Source organism: Lentinula edodes (assembly GCF_021015755.1).
Source record: "Lentinula edodes strain Le(Bin) 0899 ss11 chromosome Unknown C8R40scaffold_41, whole genome shotgun sequence".
Lineage (NCBI taxonomy): Eukaryota > Fungi > Basidiomycota > Agaricomycetes > Agaricales > Omphalotaceae > Lentinula > Lentinula edodes.
This window is the reverse complement of record NW_025764347.1, coordinates 85,504-101,608: the sequence shown is the minus strand read 5'-3', so window position 1 is coordinate 101,608 and position 16,105 is coordinate 85,504. Positions and strand designations below refer to the sequence as shown.

General features: G+C 45.5%; 7 protein-coding genes across 7 annotated transcripts; 5 read left to right on the top strand and 2 right to left on the bottom strand.

Annotated features, from left to right (window-relative positions):
* Positions 1-168: 168 nt before the first annotated feature.
* C8R40DRAFT_613210 (uncharacterized protein) lies at positions 169-4,484 on the top strand. The gene is made up of 2 exons (XM_046235635.1): positions 169-1,667; positions 1,727-4,484. The coding sequence occupies exons 1-2, from the start codon at positions 267-269 to the stop codon at positions 4,088-4,090; spliced, it is 3,765 nt and encodes a 1,254-aa protein (XP_046081968.1). The 5' UTR covers positions 169-266; the 3' UTR covers positions 4,091-4,484.
* Positions 4,485-4,964: 480 nt separating this feature from the next.
* On the top strand, positions 4,965-6,835 carry C8R40DRAFT_1055677 (uncharacterized protein; the record flags this gene model as incomplete). Its single annotated transcript, XM_046225019.1, has 11 exons — positions 4,965-5,056; positions 5,110-5,134; positions 5,187-5,333; positions 5,559-5,667; positions 5,722-5,789; positions 5,848-5,921; position 5,979; positions 6,029-6,086; positions 6,148-6,235; positions 6,346-6,523; positions 6,581-6,835. Coding segments are annotated over 11 exons (1,095 nt in total), but the record flags the coding sequence as incomplete, so codon positions are not given.
* Positions 6,836-6,963: 128 nt separating this feature from the next.
* C8R40DRAFT_612841 (uncharacterized protein) lies at positions 6,964-8,355 on the top strand. Its single transcript, XM_046235633.1, has 7 exons — positions 6,964-7,095; positions 7,167-7,519; positions 7,580-7,658; positions 7,712-7,854; positions 7,913-7,968; positions 8,020-8,084; positions 8,149-8,355. The coding sequence occupies exons 1-7, from the start codon at positions 7,049-7,051 to the stop codon at positions 8,246-8,248; spliced, it is 843 nt and encodes a 280-aa protein (XP_046081966.1). The 5' UTR covers positions 6,964-7,048; the 3' UTR covers positions 8,249-8,355.
* A 224-nt stretch (positions 8,356-8,579) lies between these two features.
* On the top strand, positions 8,580-9,907 carry C8R40DRAFT_1210582 (NAD-P-binding protein; the record flags this gene model as incomplete). The annotated part of the gene is made up of 6 exons (XM_046233183.1): positions 8,580-8,626; positions 8,678-9,027; positions 9,088-9,166; positions 9,218-9,360; positions 9,424-9,595; positions 9,664-9,907. 6 exons carry the CDS (start codon positions 8,580-8,582, stop codon positions 9,761-9,763), a joined length of 891 nt encoding a protein of 296 aa, XP_046081965.1. The 3' UTR covers positions 9,764-9,907.
* An 81-nt stretch (positions 9,908-9,988) lies between these two features.
* C8R40DRAFT_1055930 (Deoxyhypusine hydroxylase) lies at positions 9,989-11,275 on the bottom strand (the record flags this gene model as incomplete). Its single annotated transcript, XM_046225038.1, has 6 exons — positions 9,989-10,060; positions 10,119-10,350; positions 10,414-10,644; positions 10,697-10,878; positions 10,940-11,073; positions 11,131-11,275. 6 exons carry the CDS (start codon positions 11,273-11,275, stop codon positions 9,989-9,991), a joined length of 996 nt encoding a protein of 331 aa, XP_046081964.1.
* Positions 11,276-11,499: 224 nt separating this feature from the next.
* Positions 11,500-13,646, top strand: C8R40DRAFT_1055753 (permease for cytosine/purines, uracil, thiamine, allantoin-domain-containing protein; the record flags this gene model as incomplete). Its single annotated transcript, XM_046225026.1, has 11 exons — positions 11,500-11,711; positions 11,771-11,785; positions 11,845-11,916; positions 11,967-12,131; positions 12,198-12,519; positions 12,576-12,835; positions 12,891-13,014; positions 13,073-13,239; positions 13,295-13,367; positions 13,434-13,502; positions 13,575-13,646. 11 exons carry the CDS (start codon positions 11,500-11,502, stop codon positions 13,644-13,646), a joined length of 1,551 nt encoding a protein of 516 aa, XP_046081963.1.
* A 1,713-nt stretch (positions 13,647-15,359) lies between these two features.
* On the bottom strand, positions 15,360-15,977 carry C8R40DRAFT_1055660 (uncharacterized protein; the record flags this gene model as incomplete). Its single annotated transcript, XM_046225017.1, has 3 exons — positions 15,360-15,440; positions 15,489-15,631; positions 15,686-15,977. 3 exons carry the CDS (start codon positions 15,975-15,977, stop codon positions 15,360-15,362), a joined length of 516 nt encoding a protein of 171 aa, XP_046081962.1.
* Between the last annotated feature and the right edge of the window lie 128 nt (positions 15,978-16,105).

Here is a 16,105-nt window from a genome sequence, read left to right as displayed (position 1 = left end):
TAGATGAATTCTTTCCTCATCGAGTGATACTTTCTGTAGGAAATTGGTACAGTGGCTAGTCTTTATCATAGCCACATAACCTCAATTAGAAATTCATAGGTCTCTCTCAAAGCCTATTTGCTCTGAATCCTGTACACACTGCACGCTACAACTGTGTCGATCGAGATCAATGCCTGACTGGAACTCGTGTAACGGTCCTTGACGATATTCAAAACTGGTTTGACAAGGGCGAAGAGCAGATATATTGGCTTAATGGCGCCGCAGGAATGGGAAAAACAGCCATAGCCCTCTCTGTAGCACATCGTCTCGTTTCCAATTGCCAGCTCCTTGTGGCTACGTTCTTTTGCTCTCGAGAATCTGCGGATAGAAAAGATGCGGGTCTAATATTCCCTACAATTGCGTGTCAACTGGCTAGTTTGAATCGGGGATTTCAAGACGCGTTGGTCGAAAGTTTGGGCCGTTATCCCTACGCCGGTTCTGCCCTGCCGCACGAGCAGGTCCAGAGGTTAATACTGGAGCCTTTACAAAAAGTGGAACCCCCTACTACTGTTGCGCTGGTCATCGACGCGTTGGACGAGTGCGACGACGATCGAGCTTCAGAGAAGATCCTTTTGGCTCTTCTTCAACATGTACATTGTATTCCGTCGCTCAAAATCTTTGTGAGCTGCCGCCCTGCTGCGTATGTTGAAGCTCTCCTTTCCTCTGGAGAGCGTCGTCGGATGTTCAAACTACACTACGTTCCAACTGACGTAGTGGACGGAGATCTTCGACTCTACTATCATCAGCGTCTTGAGGAAATTCGGATTACGAAGAAAGTTGAGACCGCTGATTGGCCACCAGAACAAACTATCGAGGAGTTGGTTCAACAAGCTGCGGGACTTTTCATCTTTGCTGTCACTGTGTGCAGATACGTCGCCTCCCGCGGAGACGCGAAACGGCGACTCGAACATATCACCGGTCTCACTAAGGGGGAATACGACAATGCTCTCAGCGTTGACATGTTGTATACTGAAGTACTTTCGGCAGCATTGCAGAAAATTCCAGATCCCCGCGATCGCAGAGACTTTGCCCGCGTACTTGCGACTGTGATGCTCGCTCAAGAGTCTTTGACGATGAATGCCTTGGGGCAGCTCCTCCGCATCGAGACCCCGGTCGTATGCGATCTCCTTCGTGATCTCCATCCTATCCTATCCGTACCAGATGAAACCGGGGCATTGCCTGACGACGTAGTACATACCTTTCACGCGTCTTTCCCGGAATATATGACTGCTCGCAACCGCGTTGGAGAGAAAGTACCGTTGATTTACATTGATCCGTCAATACATCATCTGGAAATGACTCTTTGCTGTTTACGTTGCATGAACAGAGAACTGAAACGTATAATTCCATTCGCTGGAAGGTTTTCCTCAGAAGACAATGCACAGTCCATCCTTATTGCCCAAACTTGTATTTCAAAGGCTCTCCGTTATGCGACCCTCTATTGGGCGGACCACTTCTCATCTGCTTTACCTGAGGGGCTACAGGAACAAGAGCTCCCTCTTCTAGTGATAGAAGAGTTGCAACAGTTTACAAGTACAAATCTTTTGTTCTGGTTTGAATGTATCTGTTTACTCAATGCTGCCGAAAGCATTATAGAAATCCTGATAAAGGGAAAGCATTCGTTCATGGTATGATTTCCTCTCGATATGCATTAAGTATCATCGTGCTCACTCAGATTTAAAAACAGTCTCTACTCTCGATCAGTGGTCTTCCCAGCTTTAGGCATCCAACGCTCGAACTTCTTGAGGACGCATATCATGCAGCAAATGAATTCTTCCCGATACTCCGAAGCGTATTCGCAGGGCATATATATCTCTCGTTTCTCATGCTACTCCCACAAGAGACATTACTATATCGTCGCTACAAACATCATTTGCCTCCAGATTGGAAAGTAACAGGTCAACATCGCAAGACGTGGAATTCTCTCATTCGTTCACTGCAGCTCACTCCATTCAGTGATACAGTCACATTTTCACCGGATGAGAGGAGAATTCTCGAGGTGGACAGTTATGTCTCCGCCGTTACTGTTTTATCTTCAACTTGGCGTGCAATCTCAACGATGTTGCCAGAATCATCAGTTTACACTAAATGGGATCACGAAAAAATCCCTGGCGTTGACGCGGCTTTCCCTAGACTTGATTCTGACAATCTGCAGCCCGCTATTACTTCGACGGTATGGCTCCCCTCGGGGCAAATAATAAGCTGTTGCACGATACTGAGCGACATTGAAACGCCCTATCGAAGCTATTGCTACGTGAGCCTTTGGGATTCGGAGACTGGCGCCCACTTACGGCTTCTGTACAAGACCATGGAAAATACAAATATGTTCCTCCCCATGTTGAAATCTTCGCCTGATTTTCGATATATCGGTTATTCGACCCCATCTGGGCACATCCTTTGGGACACGGAGACATGGGATAAAATCATCTTCTCTCCAACGAGAACCCCGTTCCATCGTTGTTTCGCTGTGTCAAATAATCATTATTTGATCGGGGCTGAAATACGGAATATAGCTCGTGAGAGCCGTAATCTTTTCACACTAGGCATCGACCCGCAGCAAGTAATGTCTTGTGCGTTTTCTTGCGATGGGCAAACAATTGCTTTAGGCTTGACAGGTGGTCTAATCGAAGCATGGAGGATTCCTCTTTCCAAAATGGTTGCGTCTTATCAACTCGCCCCCGCCGCAGAGAGCCCAGGCCTTTATCTCTCACTTGCCTCTTCGCCTCGTAGCAACTTCATTGCGGTCTGTTTTGGTGTAGAAGTCTATTTGTTACACATTGCAGATGATAGTATCGTTCCTGCTGGGCACTTCAGGGGCCCTTATCCCGCTTACTTAAGAGCTGTGTCGTACTCTCCCGGAGGACAATATATTGCTTGTCGTGATAATAATGGGATGGTCCATGTTTGGTCTCCAGAAGCGAGCATTGCTCAAATGCCCGAATTCGAAGGTTCTTCGGACTCATGGCAGTCTATCCGAAGCTCGTCATGCTGTTTTATCGATGGTCGTTTTTGCATATCCGGAACTCACGATGGGACTTTATCAATATGGGAATGCGACACTGGCGCTGTCACCCAAAGTTGGGATGCCCAAAGCAGTGTCAACGCTATAGCCATCAGTACTGACGGAAGGTTTATTGCTTCTTCCGGTTTTGAGGAAGCACGTATCTGGTCAATTACAAAGGTGGATAGCGCTCAACCATTATTCAACCTTGAACTTGAAGTGGTCATTGCAGCACCCGTAGAAGCCGTTGGGTTCATCCCCAGCACTTGTGCGGTGACATTTAGTTCAGACTCTACGATGCTTGCTATATCTACTGGCTTCAACGTGGATATCTGGAAGCTCGCTGAATTTAACAACTGGCAGAGATTCACACAAATCAGAACGTCGTTGACAAGATTCATCCCACATGATGATGTCGCTCTTGCCGATGATTTTATCCGTGGTAATTCTTCCTCCTTAAGAGCCCTGCGGTTCAGCTATCAATGGCTAGCGCATTCTTACCACAAACTCAGTGTTCAAGTTCCTTCTTACTTTCGGTATCAGATATCTGAAGCTGAGTATGCAGAAAGCCTGCAACAGTGCCGGGGCGCTTTTGAATGGTGGAAATTGCCCAAATCACAGCTGGATATCTTAAGTTTTGCACATTTCCAGTTGTACTTCAGCCCTGATACTAAGTATATACTTACACCTTCAGGAATCTACGAGGTCGCCACTGGAAAAGAAGTCGTAAACCACGAAAGAGTTCGGCGACCTTGGGAGGATAGCAAATTCGAGGAGTTGGAGGTACAATTTTTCTGGGAAAATAACAAACAGCAATACAAGAGAAATGGAATACTCAAAACATTACATCCTGTTCACTATCGCACCGGATGGATAGCAGATAGCGAGGATAATTTGTGTTTCTGGATACCTCATAGCCATTACCATGACACATGGCCATGGACTCCGTGGTATTCATGCGCATCTAACGGTGATCGTTTTGGGTTCATATCTCGCGACAATTCCAACTTGGTGTTTATCCATGTTCCAGGAGCCGGGGCTGTAAACTAGAATCTAATAGTTACTGCTGCTTTGACCGTTTGCGCGCTTCCAGACAGTATCTTATGCATTTGATCTCGCAATTGATATAGAAGTGGCTCCTCTTACTCGGAATCAGAAGCTAGTAGGACAGGAATTGGGTCCCGAGAGGTCCCGAGTCGGTCAATAAATAACCGACAATGGTGTCATTGATAACTATGTACTGAGCGAACAATGCCAACCCTGGTGCGCCAGAAGCAAAAGAGGTACTAGTAAGCCCGGAGCCTATAATAATATCCGACCGACTTGGTTCCACTGCCCACGTTTAGAAAGGCTGCGGCTGAGAAAGCATGAAATATTTCAGAATTTCAATATTTCGCCTCTCTACACGGTCACCTGGTAATCATGACATAAGCTCGGATATTGGACATCTGAATCTGATTCTCCTTAAGCTTCACGCTGCTTCACGTTCTTAAAGTCTCTGCGTACCCTCGCAGCACTCTAGCATATAGCGACAATTGCTCTATCTTGCTCGTCGAAAACCATCATGAAATCATCTTACAAACTGGCCAGACATCTGCCAGTCCCGTATTCACCGTCTGAGATGTCCTTGAAAGTTTTCAGAACGTGACGTGCCTCAAAAACACTCCTAATGACAGTGGCAGGTCGCGAATAGTCACCTTCATTCAGAACTTTACATTAGTCTATCCTCCTTTTCAGCCGATTACTCTGCAGACACTCTTTAACAGCTGCTCCAGCTCAGCTCAACCCTATTGTCTTTCCCTTTGTACAAGGACACCTTCGCCTCCCTGTCTCACAATGGTGAAGGGCCCCGCTCAAATCGCGTATGTTTGGCACAATATTTCCTCACTCGCCTTTGTAAAATGGCTTCACTCTTTACTGCAGACACGGTCCGATGTTGATCGGTTACTCTTTCAACATTGTACTCTACGGAATCATGATCACGCAGGTTTATTTATATTTCAGCTCGTTCAAAAAGTGGGTATATACGCATGCTCAGTGTCCACAATATCTTGAGGCTTTGCAAGCAGGGATCGCGTGTGGATGAAGATGCTTGTGAGCGAACAATCCATTTACCCCCGTGATCGCTTTTCAACAATAACCACAGGTCGCCGGGCTCCTCCTTGCTGATACGGTCAACGCCATCTTCGATGCTGTCTATCTTTACGATTCTTTGATCATACACTTCGGTATACTCAACGGAAATTCTGGACGTGCTTTATACACTGCTTACCATGTCGATATCGTAGACAACGTAAAATATCTTGGAAATGCCACATGGGGTGAGTTCTTGCCATATTCTCATCTTCGTCTATTGATCATACCATTAGTGTTCGCTACTGGTACTATCAAAACAACTCATGGTCTTGCGCCATCCTTATCAATCCTCTTTCATATGTTCGGTAGATCCTGCTTTAACAGTGAGTCTCTTCAATCAATATCTTGCATTTATATAAGGAGTTTATGTTGCGTGCAACAGGCTCTCATTGCAGGCACTGTGCAACTATTCTTCGCGTGGAGGGTCAAAGTCCTCACCACCAATTGGTGGATGGTACTTATCGTCGTGATTGCCTCTTTAACGGGGCTGAGTGCGTTTCTTCCCTGTATCGTTTCGTGAGCGTTGAATATTGAGTGCTCCCTAGTTGGAGGACTAATCACTACCTACGAGGTCGGTGTGACCCCGCATTTTGTCAACTTTCGTCACTTTAAGGTTGGGATGTCTAGATTTTGTGATTTTGACCTAGTCTTCATTAATTATCCACTCATAGTGGTCCGTTATTATGTGGTTGGCCGGTGAATGCTTTGCGGATTTGGTAATTACATCGGTTCTTGTTTGGCATCTGTAAGTTAGAAGCTCGGAATTTACCTTTTATTTCCCGATATCGATTATAATTTTCAGGGTATGTTATCTCTCAGGCTATGATGTGTCGATGTTCACGCCCTCCGTAGCGAAAGCACAAAACCGGATTCCAAGCTTCAGACGAGCTCGTCGATCGTATCATTAGACGTAGGTTGCTTCAATGGTGTTATGGCTACATTTCAGTCTCTCAGGCTCAATTGCGTCTTAGTCACCGTTCAAACTGGACTGCTCACTTCTCTTTGTGCTATCCTCGACCTCATATTTTTCTTGTGTGACGTAAGTTTTACCGCCTTCAGGTTCTGAGATCTTTCCTCACATATTCTCCTGATATAGCCAACTGGAACGTCAGTCATTCATCTCAACAGAAAATCTGAATTTGACAACGCCCTGCTTTGTCCTCACCTAGGCACCTTATTTTCAACTTCCCACTAGCAAAACTCTACACCAACTCTGTCATGAGCAGCCTGAATTCTCGTGGAGCTTGGAACTATAGCACCATTGCTGGCAGTGGCAAGCTTGGAGATTCAACTCCAAATGTTATCACCACTGGAGATATCGGTGCAGATATATCTAGACGGGTGAGTGTTACCCCTCTAACACCAAGGCTCACGCAGTATAAACCAACAACCTTCAATTTACAGAATATGGCCCCTCCTGTATCTCCCTCTCGCATCTACGTCCACGTCGAGTCGCACGAATTGAGAGACATTGACATTGAGGCAAACCATCCGTATGATCGTGCATCACAAGCATTCAAGCAGCCAATGTTTGTCAACACTAAAATCCGGGCAACTGACAAGCAGAACTATAAGGAGAATGATGTGAATTCGTCTGCTTCTACTGATACGGTACTTGAACTAGTGAAGCAGGATGCTCACGTAGGACATAATGTATAGAAATATGTGCTTTGTATGATGTACATGTATGTAACATTCGTCCTTGTACAACTTTCCTTCCTCAGAACAGATAGACATAATTCGAATGAGTACGATATTGCAGGCATTAGGTAAACGACGCGACAAACGGGTACTGGAAGTTCCGGGTTTAAATGAACTTATACTCACCTCGACTGCCAGCCATTGACACTTCAAACGATAGCCGGACAGAAAATGTCTTCCCCACAGTCAAGAAACCTATCTGTAACTGCCAGACATGAGTAAGTGTTTTTGAGCGTCTTCCGAAAAGCCAAGTATTTCAACAGTCTGTCAATGTATCTGACAATCGCAGTGTATATCCGGCAATTTCTCCAGAAACGTACTTCTCTGGCTCTTCTGAGGCTTTTCGCAGCAAAGTTGTCCTTGTTTTCGGAGCGTCTAAAGGCGTAGGCTTATCCATATCCTCCTTCTACACTCGCGCAGGAGCGAAACTCGCTATGATCTCTAGGTCTGAGAAAGCGTTAGCTGTGGCCAAAGATCAGGTCATCTCCGAAGCAGGGTCATTGAAGCCTGACGTGCTCACTGTGGCTGCAGATGTTGCCGACACCAAAGCTGTGGAAGAAGCAGTTCGACAAGTCATCGAGGCTTATGGCCGCCTTGATATTGTCATTGCAAATGCTGGGATAAGCAGTCCTTGGACAAAGCGTAGGTCCATTTGTGAACACACCTTCCGCATGTTCTGATTTAGATCTGTTCGCTTCTTAGCTTTCGTGGAGAACGATCCGTATAGTGACTGGTGGAGAACTCTGGAAGTAAACCTACGGGGCACATATAACGTTGCCCAGTGAGCTACACCGTTGTATTGTCATGAAAATCCCGATGCTGATGGAAACGAAGTTATACTCTTCCGCACTTGGATAAAACCAGCGGTTCTTTTGTTGCCATCACCTCAGCGGCCTCACAGGTTAATGCACGATTTGCAAGTGCTTACGCTGTATCGAAAACTGCATTGAACAGGTTCGTTGAGTATGTTGCCATTGGTGGGTCTTGTACCATTATTTGAGTCGGCTTGCATCATCTGAATGTACGAGTTATTAGAGCATCCAACAGTTAAATCTTTTTCAATGCATCCTGGAACGATCAAGACAGACAGTGTAATAACTGCTATACCGTACTGGGAGCGTATTGCAATTGATACATTACAGCTGCCTGCTGCCACAGTATTGAGATTAACAGATGGGAGCGGAAGGTTCGACTGGCTTTCGGGAAAGTAAGTTGCAGATTCATTGAAACAAGTGCCACTCCCATGAACATTTTGCTTTCTGCCTCCTTAGGTTCGTTTCGGCCAACTGGGATCTGGAGGAATTTGAACGTGACTGGAAGGAGGACATCATGAATAAAGGCCTGCTCATCACCAGGATCCTTGTTGAATAGATATGTAGTGGTAGTTGGGATGATTAAGAAACTACAAAGACGTTTTTTAGAACCAAATACATAAATAGATAGATTACTGTTTGCCCTCAGTGCTGTACAACGAATCGAGAAGTTACATCCGAATATTACGGAGAGAAAAGCAAGTTGACCGAACTCATTATTCATCTACATATAGCAATTGCTAATACGAATAGTCAGCAAAGCAGAATGTTGTATGCAATGGTACCGACTCCTCATTGGGCATTTCTCTTTCTTTATAAAAGGATACGGAAAAACGAGATTGGTCTTTACCAACACCGTCTTCAAGACTCAAATATTGATATTGCGAGTCATGTCACGGTCCCAGTTCAAAAACCTCCCTGTGACTGTTAGACACGAGTAAGCATTAATACACTTGATTCGAACGAACATTCCTTGACACTCTCGTAGTGTATATCCGGCAATTTCTCCAGAGTCTTACTTCTCTGGCTCCTCATTCCGCGACAAAGTCGTCCTCGTCGTCGGGGCATCCAAAGGCATAGGCCTATCCATCTCCACCTTTTACGCTCGTGCAGGAGCAAAACTTGCAATTGTTTCCAGATCACAGAAGGCCCTGGATGTGGCCAAGTCCCAAATCCACCTTGAAGTAGGCTCTTCAGCGAAACCTGAGGTGTTTTCTGCGGTAGCAGATGTCACCGACACCAACGCTATAGCCGAAGTCGTACGGAAGGTGGTGGATAAGTACGGTCGACTGGACATCGTCGTTGCGAATGCCGGGACAAGCAGTCCTTGGGATAAGCGTAAGTTTTATTTGTGAAAACCATATGTAAGACAAACTTAATTTTTTCCCTCCATACTAGCTTTTGTGAAGACCGATCCAGATGTCGATTGGTGGAAAACTGTGGAAGTGAATCTACGAGGCGTATACAATGTTGCCCAGTGAGCTATCAACCAATGTAGGTTGATGTTGATGTATTTACTCGACTATAGCTACTCTCTTCCGCACCTGGAAAAAACCAATGGCGCTTTTGTAGCCGTCTCCTCGATGGCAGCACAAATCAACCTGCCGTTTGCCAGTGCTTATGTTGTATCAAAAGCTGCATTGAACAGGTTCATTGAGTATGTCTCCATTGGTAAGTTATGTCAATTCTCATTTGGGCTCCCGATATGAGACTGAATATTATGGCGTGGACAAGAGCATCCTGGGGTTAAGTCTTTCAGTGTGCATCCCGGTTCAATCCAAACCGAGATGGCGTTGGCAGTTTTGTCGAACTGGGAATCTGTCCCAGTGGATACGCTCCAACTACCTGCTGCCACGATCTTGAAATTGACGGATGGAAGTGGAAGATTTGACTGGCTTTCAGGAAAGTGAGTAATCCATAGATTCAGTGAGAGACCGCTGACTTAATATTCTGTGTATTATTTCTCTCTTATAGGTTCGTTTCAGCTAATTGGGATCTGGAAGAAGTGGAGCGAGATTGGAAGGAGAAGATTGTTAACGAAAGTCTGCTTGTCACCAGAATTGTTGTTGACTAAGTGCTATGCATGTAGTTTATCGCGCATACCTATCGCAGTACTGTGACAGTGTTAGATTGGAAAAGAAAGGCGTGAAGGCAAAAATGGCTATCGCATCTGGATTGAAAACGGTATAGAGGTAAAGATAGGGTTTTTTTAGAAATCGCACGAGTGCTCAAGGTGAGAAGCGTGCAACACAAACCGACATTAATGAATAAGACGTATTATCTGATACGAATCCGATTATTAAAGAACGGAAATCGGCGTCGACGTGCTTTCCAAACCGTTCGCATATTGGAAATCTCCTGAATTTTCGTACTACAGAAAGAGAAGAATGGTGAATATGTTCTTCTACGAATCGAAGAATCGAGCTTACCTCCCACATATCCAATGCCACCTGACAACTCTCGCGAACAACAACAGGGGCATCATCTCTAGCTACCCATTCTTTGAGGTGTGGCAGGACTTCTGGAGTAGCAATTCCTCCGAGGGCTTCCGCTGCTTCATGTCGCACCATGTCAGACTCTGTGCTATTTTGAAGTACTTCAATGAGACATGGCACTGAGTGTGGGGAAAGAAGCTGGCCGAAAACGAAAGCTATCTCGTGTCTGGGAATGGTTGTTAGACAAGAAGATGGTAGTTGAGAACAAGCATTGAATATCAACACTCACTTGAATAAAGCACTATCGTCTGAGAATCCAGCAGCGAGCGCGTCGACTGCAGCTGGAGAGCCAATATTTCGTAGTGCAAACATAGCGCGATAACGTTCAAAGAGAGGCCTATTAACATCAAGAAGGTTATCTCGCAGTTCATCTATCTTCGTTTGAGAAATCTCCTCAGGTCTAGGTGCCCCGGTTAATAGTCCTGAAGTTGCGGGGGCAGGATCAATGGATGTGTACAACCTGATATGATGGTTATGAAAAAAGAGGTAGTAGAGGCAATTTGTGAACCTACGGTAGACGATTTTCATCTCTCGTAGCCTTGTCGTTCTTCGCGCCTTCTTCGGTTTTATCCCACTCAATTTTCGCAATCGCGATTTCGCAAGTTTCGCGGACAGATCTATCAGGATCTGAGAGATATTGCTTGAGGATAGGTATAGAATCAGCGGTAGATATGGCTCCCATGGCTTCAGCTGCCTAATGTATCTTTCGCAGTTATCATCTCACTGCCTCCGAAGGAGTGAAGGATTCAACACACCTCATGTCTGACCATTGGATCCTCTGATGGATTGCGCAAGACAGATTCCAGCACAGGGAGGGCCAAAGGATTTCTGATCTGGCCTAAGCAGTATGCGAGTTCATGCTTGAGCAACGCAGAAGAATCCTGGAAACCTAGTTGGTATCGATGAATCGGTTTACGATTATTCAAATTGGACGATAGAATGATACCTTTTGATATAATTCTTATTGAATCTTCGTTCTTGAGTGACTTGAGCGTGAATAGCGATCTAAATCTATCGTGAAGGAGAACTTTTCCGGAAGTGTTCAGCAAAGAATCTTCGAGAGCTTTTAGTTGAGTAGCAGACAGAGACATGATGTGAAAATTTCTAAAGTGGCTGTGTTGCGGAGGACTTGTTGGTGCCTGTTGGTGCATATGGCAGTTTTATGTGGTCGTATGGAATGAGCGTATATAGCTCCGACAGATAAGTATATAATGGTGGACGCCCAAGAGATGCTCTTCTTATCTTCCGACAAAATTGATATCTCCCAACGCCTACTGGATCCTTCCCTTCCTCACGAAAGTCCAACGGTGCGATAATGTCTGCTGAGGACTCCGAGAAAGCGTACTCTTCCTCTGCTGGGGACGATGTTCCAGAGTATGCGGGCGAGCGGGCTGTCAACAAGAAGGCTGCCGAACGTTTTGGAGTCTTTGCGCCCGTTATGGAGAAGCTTTTCGACTATGGCGTCGAAGCGCGAGGCGTAGAGCGCGTTTTGGAGAATGAACGGGATCCAAAACTGCTCTGGAATAAGTGAGTCTTTTTCTGTTTTCGTAAACGCTGCAAGCTCATCATCTTGGGAATGTTAATAGTTTGTTCATGTGGTGGTACGCATTAGCAAGTGCTGGAAGAACTTTCGTACAGATGACTAACAATTATCCTTTAGGTCTGTCAACTGTGTGTTGACCACTGTTCCTATTGGTGCTCTTGCCCAAGCCTTTTTCACCCTGAGTTTTGGGTAGGTTATTTTTCCTTATCTTCTGTTTCGCTCTCACCTTTCACCTACAGCAATGCCTGCGCAACCATTCTCTGCTTCGGTGCTCTCGGCGCCGCTTTTACCTCTGGAATAGCAACCTTGGGCCCCAAAACCGGTCTCCGTACAATGATCATCGCCCGTTTCAGCTCTGGCTACATTGGAGGCATCATCTATTCCATATTTAACATTCTCACTCAGTGCGTGTAGCGTGACTCATACTTCATTTTAATTACATCCTGTTCCTGATCGTGTATGATCCACAGGCTTGGCTTTGCCACTACTTGTGTAATCCTTGGTGGTCAAACCCTTGCCGCCGTACGCCCAGATACCTTGAGCCTTGAAGGTGGTGTAGCCATTGTCGCTGTACTCAGTGTTATTCCTTGCTTTGTTGGCTACGAACTCCTCCATCGATACGAACGCTACGTATGGGCTCCGATCTTACTCGTCATGCTTTTCCTCTGGGGTCTAGGCGGTAAAGCTGGGTATCATGTCACCGCTCAAAAGGCCTTTGAAGATCCTGCAGGAAGATTCTTGGCTGGAGACGTGCTCAGTTTCGGCGGGATAGTGTTTGGATCATTTACTGGCGTGAGTGTGGTATTCCGTCTGTAATGAAGGCCTTCAAGACTAACATGTTATACTAGTGGGCTCCTGTGGCAGCAGATTACAACTGTAAACTCCCGGTCAATACTTCCGCATGGGCTGTGTTCTTCATGACATTTTTTGGACTATATCTTCCCGTGTGCTTTATCTCCATTCTAGGTGCAGCACTGATGACCATCACGAACCCGGTATATGTCGCTGCTTACGAGGACGGAAGCATGGGCGGTTTAATTGCTCAAGTACTAACGCCTTGGGGTGGATTCGGCAAATTTCTGCTAGTTGTTCTGGCTTTGTCCGTGATGTTAGCTTTGTTTCTTTGACAGTCATAGCCCCTGGGGCTAACCAGAATAAACTAGTGCGAATAATATGGTCAACACATACTCAACTGGTATCTCTATTCAAGCGTTAGGTCGTCCATTTGCTGTTGTTCCTCGGATGTTCTGGACTCTTGTCGGGTTTATAGCATACACCATCGCGGGAGTGAGTTTCACGCATATGATTTTCTCGGAATCCCTGTCTTACGCTGACTCTTCCAAAGATCGTGGGACGCGAACATTTCTCAGATATCCTATCCAACTTCTTATCCATTCTCAGCTACTGGACAGCATTTTTCATGGTGATCACCCTCGAGGAGCATTTCATCTTCAGGCGGAAAGGCGGTCTTCTGGGAGGGTATAACTTGGATGATTGGGATACTCCTTCCAAGTATGTTTCATTGTTCGGGTGTTTGGCTTTTGCATTGATTAATGATCTTTCAAAGACTTCCTCTTGGTATCGCAGGAATCTTGGCCGGAGCTATCGGTGTAGCAGGTGCAGTAGTGGGGATGGCCGAGGTTCGTTCCAAATTCTTATATCTCATTACGACCGATGAACCACCGACTAACGCATCGAAATATCAGGTCTGGTATATCGGGCCCATCGGTATGCTCGCCGGAAATCCTGAATTTGGTGGCGACCTTGGATTTGAGGTACGAGTTTTATTTTATGAGCGCCAGCCAACATCCACTTCTTTCTTTACTAATCTCTTCTCCCTTTTTCAGCTTGCTGCAATATTCGCTGGCGTATCATATCCTTTTCTGCGTTGGTTGGAAATTCGTCTGATGGGACGCTAGACATGCTACAGAAGTGTATTTGAATAACTCAGACTTCCTAAGAGGGGTACTATAAGTATGTATTATTGTATGGCGATTGATTCACAAGATACGAAAAAATGCTCGTGTATGGTGTATGCAATCTCTGTCTAGAGGTGCTTACAGTTCGAGATTCAACGGGCTAGAAAAATAAAACGCGTACAATTGGCTAAAAACTAACTTGCCTTATAGTATCTCGGAGAACTCGAATAGTTTCAAGTTTTGGCATTTCAGCGGCTCATCCCTTCGGCATATCGCTTCTCAGATCTCAGCAGCGGACTGGTTCGAGTCTAGCCTCAGCATGAAAAATGGATTAGCAGTCAGTTGACGCTTTTTGGTAATATCTTTAAATGAACGATGAAGGGATGTGAATTTGAAGTCTTAGAAGAAGAGAGTAGGGAGTATGAAGAACACAAAAGTGGGTAATTATCGTTCTTGGATATCGAATCTTCGGGAAAGAGAAAAAGACAACGAGACGGAGCCCTGTTGTTGTCAAGTTCACCCCCTCACGTAGGCTATATGTATATCAACGAACTTTTTATTCGTTTCGCGGTTACAGAGAAAAGAGAAGAAAAAAAAAGAAAAGAAAGAAAAAAAAGCCATTACAACAGCTCACAAAATATACACCTAGCTAGACTCTGAGCTTTACCAGTAAAGATAAGGGGGGGGGGGGGGGGGGGGGGGGGGGGTTGAGGAGGCGTGGTTGCCATAACTTCAAAGGCAAGATGCAATTTTAGGCACCTTTATATCGGCCCACCGCTCATCAAACCTCATCAAACACTTACAGTGATCATCTTCACCTTTTCACTTTGCTTGCAATGGTCAATGAACGTTAACATGGTTAACATCCATATAGTCTCAAGTGCCCGTGCAAAATTTCCACCTGTCCCACAACGGCTCCTAACAGCCTCACCGTCCATAAGCTTTTCCGTGCCTACGTATCCTCAAAGAATCTGACTACTTGCTACTTGCTCTTGTTGAATCCAACCGTTCCTTCCATCTATTATATGTATATATGCATGCTTCTTCTCATCATGCTCTTCACCGCCGTAGCACTCGCGATCCCTTTACCTGCACCCGCAACGGCGACCTTGACTAGAAGACGCGACGATGCCATTCCGTGTAAGTTTTCCGGTAAGTTTCCACTCAACCAATCATCTGATACGAGCTTGAACGTCAAAGTACTTCCTAGTACTTTTCAAATGACTTTGGATTCAGTCCCACTCCGTCTCCCTCGCGTCGAACTGCGAAAACTAGTACTTCTACGTTAATTGCGCTCATATACTATTACAAGATACTATATGATCGGGAACTTAGGGTAGACTTGTGTTACATACACACGAAAGCTTGCCCAAACCTTCGTATGCTACTAGAATAAAATCAGCCTGGGTACGGTGTAGGTACAAAGGGACTACTATATATGCATGCGTAAACGACTTCATCAAGCTTCAAGTATGTATGTGTATGATATAAGTACTTGGCGAATTATCAGGAAGTAAAATAGCACCGCGCTTTGTCAGTACGAGTCCAAAGTCCACATCGACATATAACAGACAGACAGAGAAATAGTGTCCAAATTTCGAATCGAAATAAAACAGACAGAAAGAGAGTCTGTATCCAAAGTCCAAATCGTGTTCGAAAAGAGTCAATAATTCGAATGGCGGTTCATCAAGCTCGATATCCTTCGAGTATCGTTCAGATAGAAGAAGTGGCGCTACTAGTAGCGTTGTAAATGACCTCAGTGATAGCAAGGCTCATCAAAGCGCCGACAGTGGGCTACACGAATGTTAGTACCAGGATGGATGAAAGGAACTCAAAGCTTACATTTCCAGTCACGTATTCTTCCAACACGACCAGATAGAATGTACCATTGCTCATTGTCGCTCCGACACCCCATCCTCCGGGACTAAGAGCAAAGTCGGGCATGACAAGCTGCGCCGGGGCGGGATTAGGGGGGTTCGGATTACCTGTGAAGGTTACAATCAGTCTATTGACCTAAGAAAAGAAATTTAGGTGCTCACCAGGGTAATTAGGCTCCGCGAACCTGCCGAAGTAGTGACCAGTAGCAAAGTTGGCAGAAGGAGCGAGTGAAGTCGGAGGGGAGGTCATAAGGAAAACGGTATAGTTCAAGCTCGTGATGCCATAGTCTCCTCGGGCAAAGTACGAGAAATCAAAAGCGTCTCCTGGGTTAATCACTGTACCGCTAACAGGGGAGACGATTGAACCTGATGCGTCTTGGCGAGCTAAGGGAGCCGCAAAAGTGGTCGTCAATAAGGAACCGAGGAGCAGAACGGCGGATTCAAGGATAAGCATCTGTAGGATATGAACAAGGGAGGGAGGATAAAGGAGGAGAGGAAAGGATAGTTTTTTTCGAAAGTTTTTGAGGGAAAACCTGAACTGACCGGTCATTGAACGTTCTCCCCTTTTATATATAGCTGGGC

Bases quoted from the DNA above. Each gene is read 5' to 3' on its own strand.
- C8R40DRAFT_613210 (XM_046235635.1), top strand. From the start codon at position 267: ATGGGAAAAACAGCCATAGCCCTCTCTGTAGCACATCGTCTCGTTTCC. The intron at 1,668-1,726 runs GTATGATTTCCT...ATTTAAAAACAG, and splicing joins AGGGAAAGCATTCGTTCATG to TCTCTACTCTCGATCAGTGG.
- C8R40DRAFT_612841 (XM_046235633.1), top strand. From the start codon at position 7,049: ATGTCTTCCCCACAGTCAAGAAACCTATCTGTAACTGCCAGACATGA. The intron at 7,096-7,166 runs GTAAGTGTTTTT...TGACAATCGCAG, and splicing joins TCTGTAACTGCCAGACATGA to TGTATATCCGGCAATTTCTC. The intron at 7,969-8,019 runs GTAATAACTGCT...GATACATTACAG, and splicing joins GAACGATCAAGACAGACAGT to CTGCCTGCTGCCACAGTATT.